General features: G+C 36.4%; 1 protein-coding gene across 2 annotated transcripts; it reads right to left on the minus strand.

The window, feature by feature from the left end:
* Positions 1–2,496: 2,496 nt before the first annotated feature.
* LOC116266873 (protein disulfide-isomerase-like) lies at positions 2,497–9,058 on the minus strand. Of its 2 annotated transcripts, none has more exons than XM_031648317.2 (11): positions 8,753–9,058; positions 7,492–7,522; positions 7,061–7,348; positions 6,786–6,974; positions 6,494–6,619; positions 5,834–5,971; positions 5,616–5,735; positions 5,260–5,377; positions 4,509–4,621; positions 4,169–4,395; positions 2,497–2,762 (listed from the first exon to the last, which is right to left on the minus strand). In XM_031648317.2, the coding sequence occupies exons 1-10, from the start codon at positions 8,953–8,955 to the stop codon at positions 4,189–4,191; spliced, it is 1,533 nt and encodes a 510-aa protein (XP_031504177.1). In that variant the 5' UTR covers positions 8,956–9,058; the 3' UTR covers positions 2,497–2,762; positions 4,169–4,188. The 2 variants fall into 2 exon arrangements, with proteins under 2 accessions (XP_031504177.1, XP_031504176.1); XM_031648316.2 differs by having other exon boundaries at positions 4,182–4,395; positions 8,753–9,056.
* Positions 9,059–17,989: the final 8,931 nt, after the last annotated feature.

Here is a 17,989-nt window from a genome sequence, read left to right on the forward strand (position 1 = left end):
ACCGGTTATAGTGAACAAATGGGTGCCAAAGAAACTTGTTGGGTATACAGGAGAACAGCAAAGTTCCATTGTAGATTAAACTACTCGAGCTTCTCCTTTTTCGTGCAATCAAAAGATTTTCCATGGGGTGGTAGTCTTGGTAGTGTGTTAACGTTAAATCCTTATTGAGATAAGCTATGTTAGAATTCATTTGGATATTCCATTGCATTTTGTGTCATTGTGATGTTGAAGTTAGATGCGGACAACAAGCAGGACATTTTAGAATTTGGTACACGGAAGCACCATAAAATTCTCTACAAGGTGCAGATACAGCACCCATATTATGGAGCATTATTAGGGAGCAGTGCAAGTAGGGCAATATGGGGAGTGCTAAGCATGAAGATAGACCATTGAGAGGGGGAAGGATGGTTGGAAAGGAGAGCCAATCGCAGGATGGGGCGTAAGAGTGCTCTGGGGAAGGGAAAGATCTTGGGAGGTGCAGTTAAAGGGAGGAAGATAAGAAGTCAATTGGTAGATAAGTAAGGAGGGAAATTTTTTCTAACCCTAACGGGTTTCAGTCCTTGTTGAATGAAGAGGACATGGATCAGCAGGTGCAGCTAGAGATCAAATTTGGAAATGCATTAAGAACTGATCCCCAATGAAGCCAAAAGAGAAGATCATATACTTGGTGAAAGAAAGAAGGCCTTGTAGCAGAGATTCCAGGAACGCCAATTCTATTGCCGGTATTTTTTTCCTGGGAATGAAGGTTTGAAGGAGCGGACACAAAAATTTTGAGAAGTGTGGTGATGGGACAATTGGCCTTCAGGTTTTTCGATGACAAGTTTGCTTGGGGAAACTAAAAAATTATCTGGGCAGAAAGAGGGGGATATGGAAGAGATGGAAGTGCTGGAGGCCAGTGGAATCCAAAAGGGGAAGCTATGTGTTCACCAAATGCATAGGAAATGCAACAGATCTTGTGTTGTAAAAGGAAAGACATGGGTATGGAAGTTAAAGCATGGAGGGGGCAGTGCTTTGACACACCAAAAGCAGGTCCGATACCTTGGGGGGATAGAGGGAAGCCCGGGGGCTTCAGCTCTCATGTTGGATGGTAGGACACCCAATAAGGCAGTCTGTTCCAAATATACTCAAGGTAGGACAAACCTCCATTTACAGACATTACTAGTTCATCTTTGGGAGGCCTCTCCCACAAAGGGGAGATCTCAATGATGGAGGAGAAGATTGAGGCGAAGTTTGATGGAGGCAGAACTGGCTCTTGAATATAGGTCCTATAGGATACGAGGGGTGGATCAGTGAGATGAGGATTGAATGAAGAAGGTCGGAGTAAGTCGTCTGTCATCGAGGTGATGGGACCAGATAACATTTTAGCCTCCTGTTCACCATGAGTTCTATCTTGGAACGTCAGAGGGTTGGTTAGTAATGCAGCTGGAAGGGAGATGTCTTATTTGCTTCAAGAAGTTAAACCAAAGGTGGCGGTCATGTGGATCCAATGCGATCTAGTTTCCAATTCAAGATGGTAGTGGCTTATTTGTACCAAACAGCTAGTCAGAACTGAAAGAGTTATCGATTATTGTTACTTAAGAGCAGTATCATTTCTTAGTGATGGCTGATCTTGTTTTTCTGTGACTGATATTCGTTAACTTCTTGGCAATCCGGCAGCATTGCATTGGAATTGGCTGATAGAATGGGGTCGGTGATTAGAATGCAACTGCGGTGTCAATTTTTTAGCAATTTTGGTCAATTTACAACCGTTTAACTGAATTGGTGAATTGATCAACTTAAAACTATATTTGCATCATTGCATTGGGCGTGTATCCATAGATAATACATAAGATCAGCAGGCATTTTGATTTGCCTACCCAATCACCTTTTTTCCAAGTCCTTTTGGATCGTCATCATGGGAAGTCTACCATATAAATAAAATTTTATAAAACCTTTAAACTCAATGTTTCAATCTACATTTCCGCAGATGACCAAAAACTATGATCTGTTTCCGGTAGTCATAATTTTTTCGGCACGGGGAATGCATCCATATACAGTTTTTTTCAAACAATTTAAAACATGTGACCGGTCAAAGCAATCTAGTTATCAACAATCTATAGATATAGTTTCTCAACTCCCTAGTCTCGCCCTCTCTCCCTCCATCCCTATCTGTCTCTTATATATGGGAAATGGGCGAATCCACCCCTCGGCTACGGAAAATTAAGCGATAAAATTTTGAGTAGGAGGTATGATAATGTTGTCAAGAAAAGGAAAAGATGATCGCCACAAAGCAACCGGACGCCCATTGTAGCCGAATCCGAACACTAGCCAAGTGAATGTATGAGCTTCCGGATTCAGGCCAACAACCAACATTAGTCTTCGTCAAGTCATTACATGTTCATATAGCTCGCCCCTCGTCACAACGAACACTCAATCTGAGAGCTAACAATACAGTTGTGCACCTAAATATTCTACAAGGCAAGCAGCTGCTGATGCACATAAATTTGAAACAAGACAGATAAAAGTGATAGCATAACTTAATAGCATAATCTAAATATTCTACATCTAACAAAAAACGTCGTTCTGCAGGACATGACGAAAGCAAGTGACCCCTTTATTGAAAGTAAGCTACCCAGATGCCGAATAGTAAGCTCAATGCGGTAAAAGCTTCAAGTTACAAGTCCTCGTGCCTGTTGTTGAGAAGGTGAAGAAAGGAACTCCATTCTTCATCCAACGCCTCCCCACCTTGACCTCTAACTGGTTAGAGCTCATAAAGCAAATTTCTGGACATAAGAGAAAAAAAGATGTCAACGCCCCCACCTAGTGGAGACACTCGAAAAATCTTTAAAAAGGAAAATCTAGATTAGTGCTTATGCTACAATTTTCTTCATCATTCAGGTTTCCATGCATCCATTTGCAAAGTTTCATGACAATTTATGTATTATACATGTAAGAATCATGTGGATTGATTGCTCAACTTAATCAGGTATATTGAATGCTCGGAGCGGACACGGACCTGGTGAAATGAAGCAGGATTATAGTAATCAAGGTGAAAATTTAGGAACGCTGCCAACTTGCTTGGCGAAGTCATGCTTTGATAGTAATGGCTGTCACAGTGCAGCCCAGTCACAACACTTTGAATATTCCCTTGATAATGAAGTCAATGATTTAGTGCAATGTCCAGTAACATACTTCAATGCATGGAAATTATCCTTGCACTCAAACGTATGGTCATGAACCCATGATTAAAAATCTCATTTTTCAGGAAAATTACATTATATTTTAGTTTTTATATTTTAGAGAAAGTAGTGGTACATGCACTCTTTGTGGTCAAAAGTGCACTTAGGAGCTCAGTGTCAACATTGGAACCTTGGCCAAGCCAACTAGTTATTTTTTCAAATTTTAACTCCTTTTTTTGTATGTTCTTCCTGTATATCGATTGAGGTGGATGAGTCTCGAAAGTCCTATCTTGGCCATGCTGCCTCTACTTTTCTTTGCGAGTGTAGAACCATCTATGCCTTTTTTCCTGTGGTGGGGTTGAGGAGGGGCTAAATCAACCTATTTAACTACACATACTATACACTATTCATAAATATAGATATATAACTTAAAACGTCAACTGCAAAAAAAACAGGAAAATTATTCCTAGATTAATACCATAATAAAGACACAATGAACTTTTTTTCCCCTTCTCATGGAATATGCCATGCTTCCCTGGTGAAATATTGTATCAGTATTCATTATTCAGTGAGCTTAACAGCGGATTTTTGAATTCACTGGAAGCAGTTGTTACTCTGAAATGTCATACACAAACATGACCTTTCACAACGAAATAATTCATACAGTGCTTATCTTGAGGTCTTAAAATTCTAGTTCACTGTGCATAAGCGAGCAAAGTGATATGAGCAAACGGATACACTAAGGCAACACAACTAAAGCCTCTAGGTGAGGAAATAGACTCAATAATGCATGGAAAAGCAAATTAAGGGCATAATAAGAAGGAACAACTGCAGAGACTGCATTTACAATTAAAATAAAATACAAAACATGGATCTTAAAAGAACAAGTCCATGCTAATCTAAGAAAACGATTTACTTGAAGGAAGCAGACCATGAAAGACAAAGGAAAAAGTCATTTGTGGCAGCAAAGAGCTTGTAAATGAACTTTAGCCCCTATATTACCAAGCGACCTTAGAGAATTACCTATAGACTATAACTCATCTTTTACTGGTACATCATCTTTTACGGATTCAGCTTGTACAATTGTGTCCTTGTTCTTCTGAATAAAATCAATGATGTCTTCTTTAGTTCTATCCCCTTCATACTGCACTATCTTGCCGTTTGCGGACGAAAAATACATTGTAGGATAACCTTTAACATCAAAAATATCCATCGGGTAATCATTTGCAGTTGCATCCTACAACAAGACACATTAGTGAAACAAAATAGTTAGGTGCCTGAGAAATGTTATAAATAGGGAAAAAAAAAAACAATTGTCACCATTGGTAGGAAACTAAGGAGAAAACTTACAATCTTGGCAATTACAACATCCACATCACTTTCAAATGATACAGCTACTTCATCCAAAATTGGAGCTAATTTCTTGCAATGCCCACACCAAGGTGCATAGAATTCAAGTAATACTACAAAAGAATAAAAAAAGTGATCAAGTGCCTTTCAACAAATTTAAAAGAATTTAAAATTGAAACTTAAAACTAATAAAATGCTTTTAGAATACTAGATGATACTGGACATTGATAAATAAAAATTACCAAAAGTACATAAAAGTGGAGTTCCTGTTTCATGAATTTTTCTGAGGAGAGTTTATGAAGTGCTAAAAAAATTTCTCCATCACTGGAAAAAGGATGACATAAAATAGACAGACCACAAACATCAGAGGCTCCTAATAACTCAAAAGCTCAATTAGAACATAGAACATTAATATGTTTCTTTCATGCTTTGAGAGCTTATGACAATCTAAATAACTGAACTTAGTCATTGTTAGAGTTGGCCTCTCATGTTAGAATTTGTTTCTCCTTTCCTTGTAGACTTCTTGATAATCATAAGCACATACATATGGTGGGTATGTAACTATTTTTCATAACAAAAACCTAAAGAAGAACTTAAATAGAAACACACATTATATCTACATTTTCTAACATGCAAGGATATGCCTTGCCAGTGAGAACTGAAAAGAATAAAATAAAACCACTTTTCCGATTTCAGTAGCATACAGTGAATCTTGACCATAGATATTAATGCCCATACACAAGGTCCTTACCATTCTTTCCTGAGTTAAAGACCACATCATGGAGACTATCAGCAACAACAACTTTAACAGGTTGGTCATTCACTTCTGGAATAGGTTCAGACTTTCTGAATGGTTTCAAACGCCCTTCCTGCAGTCATAGGAGAACATGTAAACCAAAAAAAAGAAAGAAAAGGAGGACTCAGAAATTATTACATGTCCGAACAGCCACACTAAGAAGTCAACTATCTTTATCTTCATTCCTAGAACTCACATGGGCTACTGCTATAAATATTAGGAAAATAATGAACATGGACTAAGACATGATAGTGTAATCAATGATACATAATAAAAAACAATAGGATAGATGATAAGAAAAAATTACTGACCTTATAGTCTTTCAACCAAGAAGCAACATCATCTGGTTCTACTCTTTCCTTAAGAAACTTTGTGCCATCCACATTTTGTATCAGGATAAGTGGAGCTTGATCTTCTTGAAGACCAAAATACTGTTTAATGAAAATAATCAATCCAAGCACTCTGTACAGGAAAAATTCTTGCAGCACAAACATGATAATGCATAATCTCTTAATGAGACAACACACACCTGAAAAGCCCCCTGGCTAGTCTCAAGATCACCAAGCAAAAAGATCACACCCTTGTCCTTGTATTCCACAGCCGCAGTATGATATTTAGACTGGAAGCTCTCAAATTTTTCAGTAGAGACGTTCACAAAAAGCATAGCCTGCCAAATCCATGAAGCCAGTCAATTAGAAGACATGGAACATCATGTGGTCTAAAATAAATCATTGACTAAATTCACAAAGCTAGAACTTGGCGTACAATATATCCAGATTATTTAGACTTCCTGCTAGAATGGGATAACTAAGTTACTAAACAACCAATATACATCTTGTTGTTTAATTTCCAGAATTGGACCTCCAAGTGAACCACAAGTATTTATGGTTCCAATGACAGGTTTGTCATGTCTCCCAATCCCAAAATCATGCACACATATTGGTTTCACATATGCTTATGAAAAACAATTGGATCAAATACCATAAGCAAGCCAACCACCATTATTTGCCAAGACATGGAGGCCACAAATACATGCAACAGAAAGAACCAATTACATATCACATCTAACACATCCAAGCAAGAGAATGGGAGTCAAGATCTGGGTGATTTTTTTTCCGACAAGAGTACAGGTCAAAACATGTACATCTAATCCATCTCCTACACTCCAAATAACAAGGATAACAATTACCTTAGCATTGTTGCTGTTAAAAAACTTCAGGACGTAGGGATGGTTGCTTGGATCTTTGTTGAAAACAGTTACTATTGGAACACTAACTGCTTCAACAAACTTCTCCAATGCTTCAACATGGAAATCCTGCAGACGAGATTTACAGTGTTCCCAAATTAGTATACATTGTGAGTCCGAATAACCAGTGTTTCTGAAAGCACTCTTTCAGAAGGAGTTCAGGTTTTGGAAGTAGGACAGCTCAAGGAAAATGAAAATATATTCAACAAGCAATAAACAAGAACCGAAGAGCAACCTGAGTATCAACAAAACGTTCATCAAATGGCTTAAACAACCTAACAGCAGGTACTTTTATGGGTGAATCCCCATGGGGAAGGAGCTTTGCATCCAATGTATGACCGAAATCATAGTCAGAACGTAGCTTCTCAGCCAATGCCATGAAATTCTCAAATTCCTCCCCAGAAAATTCTGAAAAGACACCAACCTGAATGTACAAATCTAAATGAGTATCCTTACCATCAACATAGAGACAATGACCAACTTAACAATTATACGAAAATGAACACTTACAATGAAGACTTTCTTATCGTCAATAATTTTACCAGCATCCTCAACTGACTTTATTTCAGCTGATGCAGGACCAGCTTGCTTCTTTAGATATTCTACTATGCCATCAGCATCTCTTGGACCTTTGTACTCTTGAACATTTTCTCCTCCATTCCTTAAGATTTTGAGAGTTGGGAAACCTTTTACATCATACTCACTGGCAAGATCTTTATTTGCTTCATCATTGGCATCAACTTTAGCAAGAACAACTGGAGGATCATGACTTTTCAGAACAGTTGCAGCCTTCTCATACTGAAAGTCACAAAATTATATGTAAGTGCATAAGAAACTACAAATTTTGTACTTAAATTGGTGAAGTGTGCAGAATAGAAATGAGAAGCATGTTATGCTAAAGAGGAAGAGTTATAACACAAAGCTGGAAGGCTTGTGATTACCTCTGGTGCAAGATTCTTACAATGACCACACCTGTTACAGAGAACGCCATTCATCAGGTGAACCATCTAAATAAAGCATAAGTATATTTTCTGAACTTGTAAAATTTAGTGTACAAACAAGTGGAATCGCACTTTCAATCCTTCAGGCTTCAGGTATAGCGTGCACATCGGCAGCCCATGATTGTTACTGAAAACCACTAAAACAGTGTACACATTTAACATAAACGTGCACCTAAGGTTACCACAAGTTCCACATGTGGAACTAAAGTCATTAGTAGGTGTATAGATCCTATTTGATGGTCAAGCAAATTACAAACTTTAATCTCAAATTTTGAGATTATGCTAAAAAAGTACGCTACCAAAATGAGAACATCCCCATCAGTTAGTAGGTGCATTAATTTCTTAAGGGAGGGAAATGCTAGCATATTCAACCTAATCGATCTCATAAAAGTAATCTCCATGGTGTTCCTCTCTCTTCTCAATTCAGAAAGATATAAAGTTTCATAATTTTACCGCCTAAAATATTAAGCGCAGAAGCTTTGGCGAAGAGGAAAATAGCAAATCCGAGATAAGAGATTATTTCAGTTACTCGACCACATATAAACTTCTGCTTTCTCCTCATATGTCGCTAAAATATAAGATCTTATAAAAGGAAAGTTCCAAGGTGACTTCTTAAATATCAAATACGACAAGGAAAAAAAAATCAAGGACGAAGCGCCAATTCGAAAGCGAAAATGTAAACGAGCGCGAAAGGATCGCAGAAAACTAGACGTTCAGCTACAGAGTCACGACGCTCAAACAGAAATCCACAGGCACAGTGGCCGAAGAGTCAAACCAGAAGATCCTTGAACAGGACGCTCGTTAGAGACAAGTCTCCTATAGATCGTCAGGAACGGTGCAATTTTTGCAAACAACTTGACCGTTTCACAGATAAGATTTTCTCTACTTGCAATTAACACCTTCAACCATGATTTCACGCCCCGATTCGCTCATCAGAACAAGCAAACCTGACTAGGCTACCACCAGATTCGGCGCAGCTACAATAACCGATTTCTAGGAAAACTAAAATAAAACTCGTGGAAAATCGGCAACTAGGAAAAGAGAGGAAGAAAATCACGACTCAGAGCGCAGGGTTCTACAAAAAGGAAGAAAAAGCAAAGAGGATCTCAGAGAAAGACGTCAGATCAAAAAGAAAGAAAAATGCTGAAAAGGAACGAGGACGATCAGAGGAAAAGGGGAGAAGATCTGGACGTCTTTATACCAAGGGGCGTAGAACTCGACCACGACGAATTTGTGCTTCTTGACCGTCTCCGAGAAATTGGAGTGGTCAAGCGTCAGGACGGACTCCGGCGCGGGAGCGGCCGCCTCCTGGGCGGCGTCTTCCTCCGCGAATGAGACGGAGGCGATGGCGAGCAAGACGAAAAGAACGGCGCCGTAGCTGAAAACCCTAAGTGCTCTCGCCATTGCCAGACCCTCCTCCCCCTGTGTGTGTGGGCGTCTCAGTCTGACTTCCTCGTTATATAAGGAGAAGAGAAGCAGAGGAGGAGAACGGGAGAAGAAGATTTTCTTTCCATCTTAATTAAGTAAAAACGCACCCCCGGAAAATTGAAGACGGCGTCAGGGAATTCACTCCTTCTGAGTCGTCTTTCCGTTGCGGATGTAAACGGTGATTTTGACCCCCTTTTCCTTTTTTACCATTTTTACCCCCAGCCATTTGGAACCGCTTTTCCCGGTTCCCTCTTCCGACGCGAGTCGGAATTTCCCATGTGAATTGAAGTGTTTACCCGTTTACCCGCAGAAAAGGGGAACCGCGTTTCCCCATTTTTTCCCCGAATCGAATCGGAGGTTCCCACATAAAGTTAGTCTGGGAAGAGGACAAGTTGGATTTCGGGTCGGACTCAGTCCTTGTAAACTCAGTCTTGATCGGATTTTTAAGACTCGGCTTCAAGCTCCAAATCAAATTTTAATTTGTTTTTTGACCTGATTTGGATTATACGGTTAACATAAAATTGAATGTATAAGGATATTTATACATAGTGGGATCGGATCTTTAGTCCAATAATGAAGTCAAATACAGATCTAGTACTGGATCTGTATATTGAATCAGATTTACATTTAAGAAACTAAGTAACTACAGACTTTAAGGAGATTAGACGGTGAAAATTAATTTTAAATTTTGAAAGCCAATTTGTTTTTCAAAAACCAAAAAAAAAAAGGTGTCTGTGACAAAAAAGGGAAAGAAATCAAAACAATTTAAAATTTATACATTTAACTTAATATCCACTGTCTGATTTGCTTAAATGTGGAAAGCACAAATGCACAAATGATTCCATTAAATTTGATACATATGGATCGATAACTACCCGTTTTTCCTAAATTTATTTGACAAATCCCACTGAACAAATTCAAAATGGAAAATATAATTATAATTAGGACATGCCTAATTCATTTAAGTCCCTATCGAAAGGAATGTGGAAAACCTCCAACGTATAAAATTGTCATTAAAGTGCATACTGTTTGAATTAGGACTACCTTTTTCTCATAATATTAGAAAAGCTACTATTTTTTATAATTTTTTAATGTAATGTACACTCATGTTTTTTTTTTACACATATTCCATCCTTTAATGATAACTGTCAAGTAAGGAAGCCACTTGTACGCTGCCGTCTTCTTAGAAACATATAATCAGCTTGGTTAAATAAAGTTAGTTGGTTTCCAAAGAACAGGAAACAAAGCTATGATTTTTTAATACTATTTATGTTCTTATTGTTTCATCTATCATATTTTGCTTTGTAGTGTACTGGGCAGCTAGGTGTTTCACTTTGAAGAGGTATGATGTTCAAATCTCATGGTAGCGGACCTATCTTGAGAGAAAAAGAATGAGAATGATTATAATAGAGATCCCAAAAGCAGTGGCTAATCAAATTCTCTCTAAGCTCTTTTCTGTCATTTTTTTATGCAAAGTATCTTCTTTTTATAAAAATTGGGTCTTGATATAAAGACATGGCGATGGACCCTCCAAGTTTTGAAATTTTAAATTTGATGACTAAAAATTTTCAAAAATTCTAATCCGGGTCCTGTAAAACTTATGAAAGTATAGGGTTAACTTAATATTAAAAAATTTATTTCCTAGTGACTGAAAAATTCATCTCCTTAAAAATGAAATCTTGGTTCTGCCGCTGCTCACATACAACCAATAACATGAGCCCCAACCATTCCTGCTTTATATGAACAACCCCATGAATCCAAAAGTCATTTTCTTCTTGTATTTCTTTTAAATTTCAAGTTTTTAACTATATAGTTTAGTGGGTGGAGATTGTGCCATCCAAGTCTTATATTTTTAGTTGATTTCTGTGGATACTATACTCATATGCATAATTGTAAGAGGCGTACCCCTCCTGCCAAAAAGATGCCCTTAGAGGCATTTTTTTATGAAAAACGCTTCAAAGCACAAGTATCCATAAAGCGGCCACTCGACCGTCACAACACTTATTAATTTTTAAGAATGGCCCAAAAGGTGAATTAATAAAGTGTTAATACGAACTGTGAAGATTAGGAAATTAATTGGAAATTGATTACTTTTTTTATAAAAGTTTCATAGGTGCGAAAAATCCAACCTGTATTTTCTTTTGCACTTGTTCCATTCCTTGCCATCAATTTGTTTCAATTATCAACATTGTGTGACCTTTGTGCATTAACAATTTATCAATGTTTGAAATTTGTACTATGCAAATCATTGACTTTATCAATTTTAATGAAAGAATATATGTATTCTCAAGTTTATTTTACTAGCATATAATGTACATTACTAGCATATAATGCATATAGAATTAACAAGTAATTATTATTATCACATTTTAATTGTCATCAAGATTGTTCAGAGATACTATGGGTGCTTGCACAAATACATGCCTAAATGAAAGGTTAAACTTAAAATCTCTCTGATGACACTCTGGATTTTTGCATATGCACACACACCTCCTCTTAGCACGTCCTCCACTCGCATATGATATGATGTTGCATGGAGTCTATTTTTAATATTTTTTACTATTTATCAATGAACTTTGAATAAAAAACAAAAAATATTTCAACGTGGTTCACAAAGCAAAATTGGTTTATTTTTATATTCTTGTTATTTTACTTGTTTTTTCAATTTTTATGTTACTTTAATAAATATTATATATAACAAATTTGACTATGAAGCTTATGATTCATTCACCGTTTCGCCTCGCCTCGTCTCATGATATGCTCAATGCTTTGCCCGAACCCATAAGGGTTGTCGGGGCTAAGGGAAGTAGAAAGAAAGGAAGATGGCTTTTAACTCTTGTTTGCGGTCGACATATAGTCATCAGAAAGCTAGAATTATATAAAGATCGTTAACGAAATTTAGAATTTACAAACTCTCAATTTGATTGGATGCAAATAAAGGCCTCCAGATTATATATTTCCAACCACTTATAGAATTATGAATTTATAATTTCACCATTGTTAACTCTTATCACATTTTTTATTCAGGATATTTTGGCACATTAATTAAAATGCTCTGCATGTCAAACAGTTTGTCACAAATAATAATAATAATAATAATACACTTGTAGTCGTGGGCCCACTGTGCTTAGACAGCGACATTGGTGCCTTTGGCGCTTCTTATTGAAAGAACTGGAAATGGTGGGACCCACTACGAGGGCTCCCATTGGCACCTCTTTTTCAACTTTCAGCCGATCACCGTTGATTGGGATGTTGGACGGTTGCGATTAGAGTTGGTGCGTTGGCATCTGAGCTAGCGTCACTTGTTGAAAAGTCAGATGACGTCGAATACAGACTTTGGTTTGAGGGGCGCCATATTTCTGATTTCACCCTACTCTTTTTTTGAAATTTATACTTGCTCATAAAAAATCTAAAATATTATTTTTTGTAAATGAATAAAAATAAAAGGCGGCTAACCATTGGACAGATAATGCTGAATTTTTAAAAATTAACTAGCAAGGCTTGAAAGTAATTATTTCTCAAAGATCCGCCAACTAATAAAAAACAATAACTTTTGATGTAAAACGATAAAAACTGTCCCTCTTAAAACATCTTTATTGGGTCAGAGAAAGAGTGGCAGTTTATGAGAGGCAACTTTGTCATTTTATGTCGACAAATGTTTTTTTAATTATAATTGATAATTTTTTGTATATTGTCATTTTTTGCATATTGCCACACAATCCGATAAAATTTAGATAATTGTACCATCAGCTATTTGCCATTTATACATATAGGAACCGCAAGAGTCCAAAAATTTTCGAACTAATGCCCTTCATTACAAACCGGTCCCATACAAATTGTTTATTTGCATATTAATACTGTATATACTTTGTTGGCCGCCTCATAAAAGTTGAAATTTAAAATATTAGTGTCTTTCATTCGAACATTTCTCGCTTTCACATTGAGGTTAACATGGGAAGATATTTATTTCCTCACCTTCTATTAAACAAGCCTCCGCATATGAGGCCGGCCAGGAATCGGGTTTGAGTGAGTTCGACACTTGAAACTTGAACTCAAACTCATTTCGGACTCGATTAAATTATAAAATATATATTTTTAATATAAAATAATATATAAATATTAAAACATTATTAAATATAATAATTAAATGTAAAAAATACTAAAATATATATTATAAAATTATTAATTGGGCCCCACCTCGATCAACCCATGCTTTTTTTTTTTTTCAAGCTTGAATCGAGCCAAGTACCGAGTACCAGTGGTGGCCCGGCCTGGTGCCCAACCTTACTATCATTTTGATAATTTGAGTACCAGTGGTGGCCTGGCCTGGTATCCAACCTTACTATCATTTGATAATTTGATATGGTTTGGTTGAGGTTTATGGCTGGCGGCTTGAAAAAATCCGTGTGTTCATCACCAAAACTAGAGCTATCTAAAGATCATTTTCTAATTTTAAAATTTTTAAATTCACAATTGAATAGGTTTGATTGGATAAAAATAAAACCTCAATACGTTTTCAATTATTTAGAAGATTATTTAGATATCCAAATAAATAATACAAGTATATTTTCATCATTGTTAACTCTATGACATTTTCATTCACGATATTTTGGCACATTAATTAAACATGTCCTGCACATGAACCACATCGTGATTTGGCGTGTCACATCGGAAGCGAAGGGGGTCTGGAAATGGTGGGACCCACTAGGAGGGCTCGCGTTTGCGCTTCTTAATCAACTTTCCGCCAACCACCGTTCATTAAGATGATGGACGGTTCGGAATGGACTTGGTGCGTTGGCATCCGAGTTAGTGTCAGTTGTTGAAAAGTCAAACGACGTTGAATACAGACTTTAGTTTGGCCGTAGCAACATTTCACATACCCTTTTATTATTCAATTTGTACTTGCTGATTATAAATCTAAAATATTATTTTTTTATTAATAAAAAAAATAAAAAGGCAACTACATTTGGACAGATAATGTTGAATTTTTGAAAATTAACTAATAAGCTTGAAAGAAAATTCTTTTTGAAAGAGCAGCCTACTAATAAAAAACAATAGCTTTTGATGTAAAACAAACAAAAATGTCCCTCTTAAAAATAAAAATATCTTTTATTGGGGCAGAGAAAAAGTGGTAGTTTATGAGAGGCAACTTTTGTCATTTTATGTCAAAAACTATTTTTTTAAATATAATACTTTCTTCGATGAATAATTTTTTTTTTTAATGTCAAGTGCCTAGTTGCATACAAGCAGTTGCCATAAGCCATAAGTACCATCAACTATTTGTCATTTATACACATCCGTGTCATAAGAGTAAGAATTTTTGAAGGAGCGCCCCTCGATTCAAACAGGTTACACATAAATTGTTTATTTTATATCAACGCCACATATACTTTTGTTTATTTGCAGATTGAGTGCTCCTTAAAAGTTGCAATTCAAAATATTTGGACCTCGGTCCTTCAATGCTCTTGTCCAATGGCCAGTGAGATGGCTAGAACATGTTTAATTAAGCAAATGACAATTTTCTTTTTCTTCCAATGACTTAATTTTTTGGAGATTTGTCTTTTAACAAGGTACACTGGGTGTTTTTCTGTGTGTCTGTGCTTTGTTATGCATTTCCTTTACTTATATTAAGTTTTTGGTTTATGCTTGAATGTTCACCTACAAACGGAGCATCCCCAATCTAGTTCCAAGTGTATGTAATGAGGTTCATTGTTTTGAGTGGTTGGTAGAAATCTTATAGATGGTTTTAACCAACCCTATGTAAGCAAGTTAAGATTATTATCTTTTCTTATCTTCCTCCTAATGTAAAAGTTTTTCAAGAGATATATATTGCGAGTTTTCTTTATTCATTACTTTGTATTTTTAATACACTTTGGTTTTCAAATGATCTCTGCGCTCATTTCGATGGTTTTAAGACTGACGACATAAGGTGCTTGTCGTGCCGTACGGACTGAAATTGTTAACCCGTGACATTGGGTTTCCTTTATACTACCCACAAGCAAAGGGAGTCCCACACACAAGTGAGCTGATTTCCTACCCCAACCAGCTACAAATCTGGTCAAAGAGTGAATTTAAGACCTTAAAAGGTTTGATAAAGGATCCCTCCCATAGTTGGCTGACTCACCGAGCTGGCTCGGGAATTGCTCGAGTAAACTCAGATCACCAAAAAACTTGGCCATGAGTCAAGGTTGGCTTGGCTTGCCCCTAACTCGGCCCAACTTGCCTTGACTCAACTCTAACTCGCTGATTCATGTTAACTCACACACCTGGTGACCCAATCATCAGTCGATTTAAATCCGAGTCACGAGTTTGCCAACTATGATTTCTCATTGTCAAAAAGCACGGCAACTTTCAACTTAAATTTTTTGAAGACTTTGTTGACAATTACAACCACCTTCCTATTGGTCTTGCAGTAAATAATAAGGTCGTGAGGCGAAAGAGGGAGCAATTCCATACCTAGGGGACATAGGATGAGGACATTTTGGCGGGTCGAAATAAACATATCTAACAACACCACAGTAAACAACACCCCAGTAAAAATGAAAAGGAGATCATCATCCTCTCTCACTGTCAAAGAATGGACAAAATCTCTCCAATTCACCATCGCTGTGAAGGCCGGTGTGGATATACATGTTAAGAGTATTTTGTCAATTTTACAAGGTGGAAATTTTCTAAATTTCACTTTTACCTTTACGAGGGAAGACTCTTCCATTTAACATGCAGGGGTATTTTGGTCATGCTGATACATAACGCATAGGGCTACGCTCGCGTGCGTTGTGGTGTGTAGAGTTTATGAATACGATATTTAGATCTGTTTACCAAATATTCAAAAATAATTCCCCGAGAAGTTAAATATGAAGTCCGTGGCATGCCCGACACGTCAGCAGCGTTTGTTCTGGTGCCCGTGATTTGACGTCGAATCTGGTGCCCTTTTTGGAATGTTCGTCTTTGCAAGGTCACCACGTGACTGCGTTGGATCCACAATTCCCCTTTATCTTTTGCCTCACATTATTTTTTTCAAAATGATTTAAAATATGTATTCAATACCTGCTTACTGATCACATTATTTATTCTCTCAAATCATAATTCAAAAACTTTTCATTTAAAAGTATTTGAAACACTAAATCTATCTTCAACATTATTTTCATGCACCAGACCATATTGAAGATGTTTAAATAAAAATGAAATGTATTGATAATAAGCATAGCTCTTAAATTAGTTACCTTAAGTAAAATCACTGGAGAATAACCAATCATTGTATTGATGGGCAAGTCTCTCATTTCAAAAATAAAACTTTATTTTTTTAAAGTACTTAAAAAACCAAAATAAATTGTAAGAATGCAAACACTCTTCTTTGTTATTAATGTTTGAGACCAAACATAGCTAGGGGTATATTCAGATTTTATTCTTGTTGGTCTCTTGGAAAGAGTTGTTTGCATGTTATTCAGAACTATTGGAGATGAGAGTGGAAGTGATAGTCTGGGTACAAAAACTAGAGCTGGTTCGTCAAAAGTTGGCCATATGGATAGCAGACATTTGGGCTAGATTGGATAAAAATCTAAGGCTATTTGTGTCGAATTGGAGAAGCTTTACTGGAGTAATATGCATGAGGGATGCCATGAACATCAACTCCAATGGGTGCTGAGGAAAGAACTAGAATGAGCTCTAAAGGAAGATGAAAGTTTTTGGAGGAAGAAATTGAGGACTCGTTGGTTGAAGGATGACGATAATAATACTGAGTTTTCTATCCTCAGTTTAAATATAACCAATATAGAAGAAAATTGTTCTCCATCTACATAAATGGCATCAATTAAAGTGGTCTACAAGACATTCATGAAGCTTTTACGAGGATTTATTTATGGATAATATATATATATATATATATATATATATATATATATATATATATATATATTTTGTAGCTGATTGACAACCGAGCCACTTGAATTGGTAGTCACAAGTTGGCCCCTGTTATGACCATAGTTGTAAGAGGCGTACGCCTCATGTTAAAAAAATGCGCTTCAAAGCATTTTTTTTTGAAAAATGCACTTCGAAGCTTTTTTTCTTCAAAGCACTAGGGTGAAGCACAAGTGTCCATAAAACGTATGCCTCACCGGGTTGAGGCATATGCTTCAACCCAATGTACGCTCCTATGTAAGGCGTACGTCTCAAGGACAAAGCTACTTTTTATAGTTTAAAATATATTTGTTGAATTGATGATATATTTTTTGTTGAATTTGAATTGATGATATATATTTGTTGTTGAATTTTGAATTGATGATTGATAATGATATTGATCTTGTTATTTAATAACTTTATGGTTTATATTATTATATTTTAAAAATAATAAAATACTTCAACCATATTGCCGTACCTAAATTTTTTGAGATGTGCCACACCGGCACCCGCACCCCGCACTCAGGTGACATAGCATTTAACCCTGAGTCACCACCCAAATCAACTCTGCTGGAATGCCCATTTTTTTTTATTTTCTCAATCGGTCTTGCCACTCAACTTTCCTCTTACTCAATCTCTCTACAAAGTGAGGGAGAGAGTGCACCTGTCAGCCATAGATGAAAATGGATAGAAAGTGGCTGCCCAACCATTACTACGCTTATTAAGTTTTAAGAATGACCGAAAAGGTGAATTAATAAAGTGTTGATACAAACTATGAAAATTAGGAATTTAATTGGAAACTAATTACCTTTTTATAAAAATTTCACTGGTGCAAAAAATCCAGCCTCATATTTTCTTTTGCACTTGTTCCGTTCCTTGCCACCAATTTGTTTCAAGTGTCAACATTGTGACCTCTGTGCATTAACAGTTCATCAATGTTTGAAATTTATGCTATGCAAAGAATTAACTTTATCAATTTTAATGAAAGGGTATATACTCTCAAGTTGGTTGATTTTTAATGTCATGTACATTACTAGCATATAATGCATGTGGAATTAAGAAGTAATTATTATTATCACATTTTAATTGTCATTATTATTGCCATCAAGATTGT

This window comes from Nymphaea colorata, chromosome 13 (assembly GCF_008831285.2).
Source record: "Nymphaea colorata isolate Beijing-Zhang1983 chromosome 13, ASM883128v2, whole genome shotgun sequence".
NCBI lineage: Eukaryota > Viridiplantae > Streptophyta > Magnoliopsida > Nymphaeales > Nymphaeaceae > Nymphaea > Nymphaea colorata.

Bases quoted from the DNA above. Each gene is read 5' to 3' on its own strand.
- LOC116266873 (XM_031648317.2), bottom strand. From the start codon at position 8,955: ATGGCGAGAGCACTTAGGGTTTTCAGCTACGGCGCCGTTCTTTTCGTC. The intron at 5,736-5,833 runs GTGTGTGTTGTC...TTCATTAAACAG, and splicing joins CTAGCCAGGGGGCTTTTCAG to TATTTTGGTCTTCAAGAAGA. The intron at 4,622-5,259 runs GTAAGGACCTTG...ATTCTTTTGTAG, and splicing joins CTTTAACTCAGGAAAGAATG to TATTACTTGAATTCTATGCA.